The sequence below is a fragment of the Hemiscyllium ocellatum genome, chromosome 4 (assembly GCF_020745735.1).
Source record: "Hemiscyllium ocellatum isolate sHemOce1 chromosome 4, sHemOce1.pat.X.cur, whole genome shotgun sequence".
In the NCBI taxonomy this organism is placed as follows: Eukaryota; Metazoa; Chordata; class Chondrichthyes; order Orectolobiformes; family Hemiscylliidae; genus Hemiscyllium; species Hemiscyllium ocellatum.
The window spans coordinates 95,324,467-95,336,608 of record NC_083404.1 but is presented as its reverse complement, the minus strand read 5'-3'; the positions used below and the strand labels follow the sequence as shown (position 1 = coordinate 95,336,608).

General features: G+C 38.7%; 1 protein-coding gene across 1 annotated transcript in view; it reads left to right on the top strand.

Moving 5' to 3' along the window:
• LOC132815224 (cyclic nucleotide-gated cation channel beta-3-like) overlaps window positions 1–11,909 on the top strand; it is a 94,602-nt gene extending 82,693 nt beyond the window's left edge. Inside the window, exons 14-15 of the mRNA XM_060824038.1 lie at window positions 10,237–10,383; window positions 11,867–11,909. Coding sequence (XP_060680021.1) covers window positions 10,237–10,383; window positions 11,867–11,909 — 190 coding nt within the window. The remainder of the gene's footprint in view (window positions 1–10,236; window positions 10,384–11,866) is intronic.
• Window positions 11,910–12,142: the final 233 nt, after the last annotated feature.

Genomic DNA, 12,142 nt, shown 5'->3' with positions numbered 1-12,142 from the left:
TTTCAATTGGATTGATATTTCAACATTTTTTACTTTAAAATCTCATCCGCGGTGTTTGCACAGGAAACTTGCCATTGAAAGCCATGGAAGAACACAATTGCATGATGCAAAAACTAATTAAAACACAATCCATGTTTCTTACTCACAGCTACTTTCTTGTTTACTAGTGAAAAAGGGCTTGTTCACATTACTCTTGCAGAGAATTTACTTTTACACGTTGAATCTTTTTTGAATCACGTTAAGGTAGATGTTGTCTTTGCTCCATTGCACTGGACCTCAGGCAATGAGCAATATAGTGGCAGTGGCTTGATGTTAAAAGATGTGCAACTGGACAGAGAGTAGAGCAGTGAATTGGGGAGCAACAAATAGGAGCCTGTTCACAGGGGACATGACTATGTCACAGGGTGTACTGGGCTGTACTTCTATGAGATGTCGAGGCTGCCGTGTTTTTAGGAAGCTCAGATTGCCATGTTAGGCAATAACAGATATCTGCAGCATCATTGAAGAGGCCCTGCATGTTACTGACTCAGTGGTCATTACCAGTGGCTGTCAAAGCTAACACACCATTTTCAACTTTTGTTGGAAATGTAGCCAATGTATAAGCATTGTATCAGGGAAAAGACTGATGGGTTGTTTGTCAAAGCTGCCACTGATCTGACCTTCACCTGATGTTACCAGTCAGAAAGAGGAGGCATTCAGATGAATTGCTTGCAGAGTATCACCAATTGCACAATTGTATGGCAATCTACACACCTCCAGATGAAGCAGGTATATTGGAAAGCCAGAAGGACTTCCAATCAATAAATGGAAGCACAGGAAGCTATTTCTGCTGACTGGAGGGTTACCAAGATGCTTTCATCCACGATGCTTTAGCTTTTCAAACTGTAAGTAGACTTAAGAACTGCCTGCAAAAGGACACAGAATATGCCCTTCTAACTTTGATGACAGTTGTCAGAAACCCATGAATGCTACATGACCACCAAAGTTATGATTAAACAAGTCATCAGCACACTAAAGTTATGCTTCAAATTATGCTGAAATGAAACAGGAGCTGCTGCCAGTCAGTGTTCATGCACCAAAGTCTCCAGAATTGTCATGTTGGTTGCACATGACACAATATTTTACCGCAGTGAAGTTTGGTCTTGCAGGAAGAACAAACTGCAGATTGCCTGCAGATAAACCCAAGGTGCAGGAGAGAAAACAAGGATAACAAGGCGTAGGAAAGCAAATAGAAATGTAGTAGCAGCTACATACTAATGTAGGACCATATGATATAGAAGTAAAAGTATCCTATTCAGCCCCTCGTGCCTAGGTACACTTGGTTCCCTTGGCAACAAGAAACTATCAACCTATATCTTAAAAATATCCAATGATCCCAATTCAGCCACATTCTGTCAGCTGATAGTGGAGACAGTTTTGATACAAACTATCCACTTGCACTGCTTGTTGACCCCTATAATGCTTGAGCTGAAGTCATTATCAACATGATCAACAAACAGCACATTTCGGCAAACAGCTTTACCATCAGGAAACTTCTCTCACATCCCCTTCCAAACTCTTGACGTCCACCACTTTTAAGAATGAAGGTGGTTCAGGTATAGGAGTATACCACCTGCAAGCTCACAAGTCACATATGTATCTTTCTTGAAACTATATTGCCATTCCTTCGTTGCTGCTGATCAAAACCTGGGAACTGCCTCCCAAATGGCATTAGGATTTTCCTAGACCACAGTGACATCAGTAGTTCAAGAAAACAACTCACCATCCCTTTCTCAAGGGCAGTTAGCAATGGGAACCAAATTCAGGCCATAACCATCCCACATTGAATAAAACAATGACCGTGATTTCTTGAAGGGCAAGAGCAAGTTAAACTGTCTTCCTATTAGAAATGCCAGGTACATTAGCATCCAAGACAGGTTGGATTTGAACCCAGTTCTTCGGGGGGGTTTAAAAGTAGGGAGACCACCAAAGCACCAGAAGACCTTTTGTATATGAGTGTATGTTTGTTTTTGTTAACAGATAGCTGAGATGTAAGGGTGGGTTGGGTGAGGGAACACATCTTTCTTCCCTCTTTCTCCCTGTAAACTAGAAATCCTGGAACAGTGTACTGCCTTCTCTGCAGTTCTCAATTCTATGATGTGTTGAGAGTGACCTCGTGTTCTTTCTCCCTCTCCTTTGCAACTTGTGTCTTTTACTTCTCTAATGAGTGAGTATAATGGCATGTGTTCCTCTATGGCACGGCAGCTCAGCAATTAGCCCTGCTGCCTCACAGTGCCAGGCACCAAGGTTCAATTGTGTGGAGTTTTCACACTCTCCCTGTGTCTCTGTGGGTTTCCTCTGGGTGTTCCGGTTTCCTCCCATCGACCAAGGATGTGCAGGTTAGGTGGATTGGGCATGGGAAATGCAGGGTTACAGGGATAGAGTAGGGGGAGTAGATCTGGGTAGGCTGTTCATAGGAGGGTCAAAGTACTCGATAGTCCAAATGACCTGCTTCCATGCTGTTGGGATTCTTCAATTCTATATATGCAATGCTGCAGTGAGATTGCCAATCTGGGATAAGCTTGTTACAGGCAGAGTTAATGGATGGGGTGATGTAGACAACGGGATTTATGTGAATATGCAGCTGTACTCACCTTTCCTACCTGCTTAGATCATAACATCCTTCACGCACTGAATTTGTGTGTGGCTCCAGTGCTTCAAATGCTGACCTTCTGGGTTCCTCATTGGCCCCAGAAGTACATCAAGGGAGACATCATTAAGGCAAGGGTGAGAATTTGACTTTCCAGAATCCATTCTTAAAATTTGTCTTCTCTTGTTCCAACTCTCAATTCCATCTTTGGATTGTCACGTTAAATAGTGGAGATGAGGCAATTTCTTACAAATCCTCATGATGCCACCTACCACACAATCAAAAGCAACACCAGAAGTAAAATGATGATAAAAAGACAGCATTAAAATGCCAAATGACCACCTAATTGCCTTCTGAATGGTTCAATTGAAATTGTCTCCACCTCACACCAAGGCTTAGCCAGGCCCAAACTATTCATTACATGAAAAGCCTTTTCTTTCACTCAATTCTGCTTCTTTTATGAATTAGTTTGACTCTTTTATCAATCCTTTCACGAGTAGGAACATTTTCACTCTACTTACTCTATCCAAACCCCTCATAATTTTAAATACTTTAATCAGATCTCCACTCCATCTTCTCTTCAAGAAACTGAGAAAGGTGCCTGTTGTCTTTTGCTGGCTATGTCTAATTATGGATTAATGAGAAATGAAAACCTCAAAATGATAATAACAAAGGTCAGTTCATGACATCTAAATCTGTCACTGTTCTCCAAATTCTCTATTATTTGGAGGAGATTTGTCCTATTTAGGCAATTATTCATGCCATAAATCTAATTTTAAAATTCCTGAGTAAATCTTGAGGGCAGTTTGACCATAGGTATGTGTCACTTCACATTAAATGGGCATTTAATCAAATATAACTCTATAGAAGTTGATAAATGTTCCATTGTAACTTATAATCTGCAGCACCTGATGAAAAATGAGCTACTCTAATGCTGCAGCTATGCAACTTATGATCTTTATTTTGCACATCACACAAGGGCCTTCCAGCTGCTGGAAGGATTTCAATGGAATAGTGTGTGTGTTGTATAAGTCATGGTTCTGGAGGAGTTAATGTTGATGCCACATAGACTTTGTATGAAAACAGCTGAGATCTGCAAAGAGTTGATGAAAGGAGCAGGTATGTGCTGTACAGCTCAGTAATTATGCCGAGTAAGTTAATGTGAAGTGTGACTAGAGTTACTTCAATGAACTACCTTAGTAAAGTTGACAAATGTCTTTTCTGTTAAAACTCATCAGTGGTCTACTCTCCACCATAATGAGACAATTCCTAGACTCAGCATAGAGAAAGGAGGACCGTTGGCAGCAATAGGATATGGTAGTCAGCAGTGGACAGACAGAATCTCCTTTGATGCGGAAGGAAGATTTTTTGAAGGAACATTACTGCTTTATAAAGGCACAGTCAGCAACTGAAATATGAAGATCGACAGTCAGCAGTAACTGTGCGAGTAACAATTGAGTAATTTCAACATTCCGGAGACAAATCTTCAGTAAGAAACTGATAAGGGGTGCCGGGAGAACAGGATGGGTTAGGGGGAAAATAGCCAAACTGAGAAAAAGTTAAAGCTTTAGTGAAGTTTAGTGAATGAAGGTTTCCAAAAATAAGGTTAGATATCTCTAAAAGTAAGGAGAAAAAAAACTTCAGAAAAGTAGCACAAAGACCAGGAAACAAAAGCTCTCAAGTAAATTTTCATCTCACAAGAATTATCATTGTCACCGTCGTGAATAGCTTCCATGAGGTACATCTGCAAAGAGTCATGAATGAGGCAGAAAAGTAATTGTAATAGAGCTGCAGCATCAGGAAGACCTCAGAACTTATTTAAGATAGAAAAGAAAAATGTAGATAGAGTTGGAGAAAGTCAGAATCAACTGAAGCTTTGAAAGAATCAGGTTACTCACAAGTAACTGTAATTTCAGTGGGAAGATTTATAAAGCCAGATTTATTCAGCCAGAGAACTTCATTTAAACATTTGTGCTGCAGAAAATGCATTGTGTTTTGAGCCGTGAAAGGCAGAATGATATTGTAAAAATGAAAATGCTTATTCAATTTAAAAGGTAATTGCCTGGTCCAGTCATCCTGACTACAGTATGGAAGAAAGTATTTGTTTGAACAGAGCAACCATCTCCCATGATAGATAGTCATGAAATTAAAAATAGTATTGTTCTGCTCTCTTTTAGAGAGAGACGACTTGTGGCCGTTTAACCTGGGGCTCACCCTGCCTGAGGCGAGAGACCAGGTCAAAAAATCAGAACTTTCATGCTAACCTTAATCAGTGTGAAAATTGAACCTATGCTGTAAGCATCACTCTGCATTACAAACCAGTTGTTCAGCCAACTGAGCCCATAATCATGAAATTATCGGAGGCCCAGAAGATATTTTAGGGAAGCTCATTGAGTTGGCATAGAAGAGAGGTTGTTCTACAAAGGAAATTAAGGAGTTTACAAATCCTCCATTGATGATAATGGACTAATTCCATTAGTCGAACAGGAACACAATTCATCAGAAAGGATATCCAAGAAGTAAAAGACTCTTCAGAGGAGAAGTAATTCAGAATCAAGGTCAACAGTTCTCAAGCAAAGACTTAGCATTCTTAGAAGACAGTGCCTTCTGGAAGAATTATAAAATGTCCAGACTACTTGCATTTGTGAAACCAGAGACTTGAGGTGAGATGGAATGTGATAAACATAAAAGCAGTTATATGCATAAAGGTATAATGCAATGGAAAAAGTGAGGAGACACTGTATAAAGTAATATGGAAATTGTCCTAAGGTCTACCCAATCTGATAATGTAACTTTTTTTTATGCAGAAGCAGTTAAGATCTGCATCTGTTCCAAAAACAGCAGATGTGTTCTGCTTTTCTTCACTGATAATTAGACATGCCTTAGACTTAGCATAGAGAAAAAAAGGATTCATGAGAGTAAACAATTGAAACCAGTTAGCAACACTTTATGAATCAAATATCTATTCAGTTTCAGAAACAAATCCAATGTCAGGTCTCAATATAATTCATGTTCTGCTCCAAAGCTATAGAATGTAATTCTTTATTATTGCCATGGATAAGGGAATTTTAAATCTTGAGGGGTTTTTTTGTTATTTGTTATTATTGTTCTAAGTATAGCTCAGTTTCTTGTTGCTTGCACAGCTGGCCTACAATTCACGAAACGCATAGAGTTCCAGTTATACTTTGAATTCGATTCATAACTGTGGTTGAATTTCTTAAATTTTTAATTTTTAATTTGTGGTGTCATGAAAAAAAAACCATTTCTGTCTGTGACAAGATAGGCTAATAACTTCTGAACAGGACAAGATCTATTGGTTCAGCAAACTAGTTCCCCCAAATTAATGTAATGGTTCATCCACTCTAATACATAGGGTCCATACCAACTCCACCTAAAAGCCAAGTAACCATAATCCTGGATTTCATGCTGGGAGCAGCATTGATTGCTTTAAGGGAAACATTCCTCCATTTTCATTGGCATCACTGGAGTTCAGAGAGTGAGGGATACACAGACTTTAACAGTCTTGATAAAGCATAAGTGGATGACCTTTCCTCTTGAGCCAAGGAGAACTGTTTTAAAATTAGGGGTCACCCTTTAGGACAGATAGTCGAAGAATTTTTTCATAGAGGGGTGAGTGATTTTTGAATTCTCTGCCTCAGAAGGCAGTGGCTAGGAATTAGTGAATTAGTCTAAGACAGACGTAGATCATTCTTGTTAGGCAAGGAATCTAATGTTCAATGGGGTAGATGAAAATGTAGAAGGTGAAATAAAAATAGTTCAGAGCCATATCTTATTTAACCGCACAGCAGCCTCAAGGGGCCGAATGGTCTATTTCTCTTAGTACTCTTTATGTTTATATGTGTGAATTAAAGTACTATTGGCCTATGGAATAGACTAGCAGCACTGTATATTCAGCAGCAGATTGATGGCCACCACTGAGATTTCAAGCAGCTCCAACCCTCACCAAGGACCCCAGCTAAGTCTGAGGTATGACAAGCTGGTGACTAGATTCAAAAGACCAGGGCAAAGTTAAACAGACAAATAATTAATAGGCACAGGGAAACCATATAGGAGTTGCCCTCGCCCACACTGCTCCAACCCAACACCAATCCGCACTGCGAAAGCTGGCAGGTTTCCCAATGGTCTATCCCATAAGCGTTCCCTTGACACTATTTGACCAACAAAGCCGTCAGTAATTAAATTTCAGACAGATACAGTGAGGGTAGGTAAGTGGATTATACTTGTTACTGTTGAGTAAGGTCAATTCATAGCTGGAATCATCTTCAATAGCATTGCTGAAGATGGAGAGTGGTCTGATAGGATGGTAATTTGTTGAGTTGGATTTTATTCTGCTCTTTACTAGATTTGGTCCTGCATATCTGGTCAATGTTCCACTTTGCTGGATAGATACAAGGAAATCTATCCTGGAACAGCTTAACTAGTTCTGGAGTACAAGTTTTCATTACTACAGCCAGGACATTATGAAGACACAGAGACTTTGCAATTTTCAGTGACGTCAATTGTCTCTTGATATCACAGGAGTGAATTAAATCACTGAAGTGTTGATCTGTAATGTTTGGAATCCTAAGAGAAGCTCGAGAATGACATGAGAAAGAAGTACCAGCAACAATGAGTGTTCTCTATTCAAGAAGAAATTGTTCATTTTCTCAATCCTATCAGAGCCCTTAATCTTTTAACATACACTTCAACTATACTTCAACATTCCTGAAGAATGGCTTATACCCGAAATGTTGATTCTCCTGTTCCTTTGATGCTGCCTGACCTGCTGCGCTTTTCCAGCAACACATTTTTAAGCAATGATCTCCAGCATCTGCAGTCCTCACTTTCAACATTCTCAAGTCAAGTTTATGCAACCTATCCCCATTTAGCTCTGGTATTAGTTTGCTGAATCAGGTTTTGTACGTCTCCAATTCCAATGGGGATAAAAACCTGTTCACATCGTGCCTAACAGACCACATCAATTCTGACAGATGGCATTGCACATCACTCCTTGTATGACCTGTGCAGTGTTCTACAATTTGCCATTCAGGGCAAATTGGCTGTGACTTTGTTGCTGGGAAATCAGTCTAATTCTGCACAACACAACTTAAAGTGGCACCAGCGCACATATATTTTTCCCCAATATAGCTTTGTCAAGCTTGAATGGATATTATATTTTTCTGTTCATCACTAAGGATTACCTATGCAACAGTCAAATAAAAACATAGCTAATATAAATTATATGGGCACAATTATGAATTCAAATACATTATTAATGCAAACATTTTCTGACTTATTTAGAGCAGTGATCTTTGGAATTGGCAACACGGTACAATAATCCGTGTTAAAACCAATTATGTTAGATGCAAATATCTCAGTAGTAGAGGTCACATACAGTCCTAGTAATTGATTTTTGTTGTACCATTGTTGAAAAAAAAATCAACAAGTAGATTTAAACTCTGAAATCAAGATTTATGATGTCTGTCTCCAAACACAGCAAATTAATAAACTTCCATCTGTTAATCTGTTCATGGTTATCATAGAATCCCTATAGTGTGGAAACAGATCCTTCGGCCCAACAAATCCACACCAACCCTCCGAAGAGTAACCCACCCAGACCCATTCCCCTAAACTATTACCCTATATTTACCCCTGAACAATGCAGCTAACCCAGGCAAAAGTGCATACTGCAGATGCTGGAGATTAAAGTCAAGAGCGTGGTGCTGGAAAAGCACAGCAGGTCAGGCAGCATCCACAGAGCAGAAACATCAAAGTTTCGGGCAAAGGCCCTTCATCAGTAAGAGTAGAGGTCGAGAAGAAGAGTCCTTAACAATACACTCATCTGCTGTCAGAACTGAAACAGCACTGTTGGTATCATTTTGGATTACAAGCCAGCAGTCTAGCCAACTGAGCTAACAATCTATACTTTATCTGTAGCTTTGCCTATGGCCCTGAATGAACAAACAAAACAGGAAATATGATTTATGATTTGTCTGTCTCTCCTTTTAGACCTTAAAGTTATACTCAAAGTATCACACTTGCATTGCATTGGATTTTATCTGTCAACCAACTTCAATGGCAATAGAGCATTAAAGATCATATCACCCATGTTCCTAACTTAGAACTTCTAACCTTTATGTGCAATTATGGAATAGTGTAGGATTTACATTCTTCCATTAAAACACAACACAATTCACCCCATTCCCTGCTACACCCTACTTGGGCCAGATTTTTCTTCCTTTTGAAGTCTACTATTGAATCTGTATCCACCAACCTATCAAGTGATGCATTCCAACCCTAACCATTCAGTACATTAAAAAAAATTCTTCATTGGTTCTTTGTGGCAATCACCTTTAATCTATACTCCACTACAGAGGGTTCCAGATGCAGAGGGTATGCTCATTAAAAGTTTGAATTTCCTAGGCAATTCCTATAGTGTCTACATTGCTGGTGTATCTCTATTGGCCTGATGTGCACCTCTAGTCTATGCTGCTCCAACAACTCTCTGGTATTCACAATATCTGGGCCATCATGTGGTACTTTATCAAGAGACTTTTGAAAGTCCACTTCCAGAATATCAACTGCTTTATCCTCATCCAGTATTTTTGTTAGCTCATCAAAAAGCTCAGTCAAGTTTGATAAACATCTTTTGTCTCTAATCACTCAATCTTCACTCTGTTCATTAGTTTACCCTTGCCAGGAAGCTTCCCAATAATCTCTAGATTATTAGGTTGAATTTTATGGGGATCGTCTCCCCTCCGTGTGATCCAGTCCATGATCCTAAGACCATTCTACAGCAATGTAATGCTATTTTATTTAAGTCTATTTTCTTTCACAAAATGATATTGACCTTTTACTAAATGCCCTGCTATTTCTTCCATAATATTGGACTCCAGCATTTTTCCAGTGATAGGTGTTGGGCTAACTGGCCACAGATTCAAAATTTATGTATCCCTCCCTTCTTGAACAGGGAAATCACATTAGCAATTTTTCAATCCAATGAAACCTTCCCAGATACCAGTGAGATCTGGAATATTCCACCTAATGTTTCCACAAATCCTTCATCCACTTTCTTTAAAATCCTTGGCAATCCTTGGATTTTAAAGTCATCAAATCCTGGTGACTTGTCTGTCTTTAATCCTTTTAGTTTATCAGATACTTATCCTTCATTATAAAGACTGTTACAAGATCTTTCCTCCCATTAACAACTTGTTTATCTGTTATATTTGGGACGGTTATAGTGTCCTCAGCCATGAGCAAAATATTGCTTTAAATTATCTGCCATTTCCCTCTTCCCCGTTATCAATTCCCCAGCTGTAACTTCCAAAGATCCTGTACTTACATTAGCTACTGTCTTCTTAAAAACCCATAGAAGCACTTGCTATATAGTTTTCTACTTCTGGCCAATTTACTTTCATTACCTTTTTATTAGCTTCCTCACCATCTGCTACTGGTTCCTAAAGTATTCACAATCTTCTGTTCTACCACTAGTTTCTGCTGTGTTGTAAGCTTTAGTTTTTAATAAATTCTCTCCTTGGCCACCATGAGTGACTCATCCTCCTTATTAAGTCTTTTTTTTACCAGACTATATTATCTTATTGTTTCAGTCTTCTGGCTGGAGTTGGAGGGAATCGGCGAACTACTAATGTGATTGCAAGCGGATTTACAAACTTATTTATTTTGGACAAGACGACTCTGAATGAAATTCTTATGAATTATCCAGATTCACAAAAGGTTCTTAAAAGGAAGGCCAGGTAAGTAAACAATATTTAAAGCAGTAAGTATATTTAAAAATTATATTGCTGAATAAACAAACCATCATCTACATCCCTTAATCTAAGGACCACAGTATTCTGTTAAGATGTAAATAAAAGTGATCTCTTCACAGTCACAGTTCATTTTTCCACTCCCCTCTTTCATTTAGATAGAACATTAAATACATATTTATAAATCAAAAACATTCAGGAAATCATCAATTTCGTCTATTATGGGTATTTCACAAGCCATGTTTCAGCTAACGTAGATATGGAAGTTACATATAGTATTCTGGCACATACACACTTCATGGTTAAGCATGACCCAAGGTGGAGGAGATGAGAGTGATTTGCTTCATGACACATGGTCATAATTTTTCAGTCACTATTACACACAAGGATGGTTCCAGAGGATTGGAGAAATGCAAACATTGTTCCAAAAAGGGCTGAAGCATAACTTTGGCAATTATCCCAGACCAATCAGTTTAGTTTAAGTGATGAGCAAAATCTACACATGATCATTCACCATAGGTTTTATAATCACATGGACAACTGTGGGTTAGTTAAGAAGAGCCAGCATGGATTCCTTAAGGAAATATTCTATTTAACTATTTTGCTGGAGATTTCTAGAAGCATAATCTAGACAGTTGATAAGAGTAACACAATTAACGTTGTATGGATTTCCAAAGGTGTTTGATACAGTGTTACACTACAGAACTATGAGCCAAGTTAGACCTCAAAAAAGCATTGTTTTCCTTGATATATACTATCAATTGAACCTTGGTCTATGAAGCATTATCAAAGTTTGCAGATAATGATAACTTTGAAGCTTTTTAAACTGTGAGGAAGGCAATGTAGAACTTTGTAAGATATTGACAAGTTGGTGGAGTAGCTGAATAGGTGGCAAATAAAGTTCATTGCTGACAAGTGTTAGGTTATACATTTTGGTAAAAAGCCTGCATAATATAAATGCTACTATTATAAGGGATATGCAGGAGCAGAGGGGCCTGGGAGTATATGTGCAAAGGTCGTCAAGGTGACAAGGTGGGTGGCAACAGCAATAAATAAACCATACAGTATCCTGGGCTTTATTATTTTGAATATAGAGTACAAGAGCAAGGAGCTGATGCTGAATTTGTATAAGACACTGGGCTAGATCTTAGCTGGAGAATTGTGTACATTCTTGAGAACAACACTTCAGATAGGATGTGAACTCTTTAGAGTGAGTTCAGAAGAGGTTTACAAGAACGGTTCCAGGGATGGGAAACTGTAGTTGTGAGTAGATTGGAGGAGTTGGGACTGCTCTTCTTGAATGAAGACTAAGAGGACATGTTAGTGAAGTTTTCAAATCATGAGGAGTATGAACAAAATAGATATAGAGAAAGTATCCACGCTCATAAAAGGATTGTAAATAAGGGGGCGAGAATTTGAAGTAACTTTCAAAAGAAGCAAATCTAATGTAAGCAATATCTTTTTTTCACAGCAAGTCATTGGAGTCTGAAATACAGTGCCCAGAAGTGTGTTAGTGGTAGATTCAATCAAGGTATTTCAGAGGATATTGGGTCATTATTTAAATAGAAGCAATGTGCTGAGTTACAGGGAAAAGGCAGGAGAATGGAACTAAGTTATGGTGTTCAGCAAGCTGGTGCAGACATATTGAATGAAGTGACCTTCTGCATCATAATGATTCTGTCCATCTTTGAGGCCAGGACTAACTGACATAATGATCTAGCCACCATCTCAAAGTTTATCGGCCTTT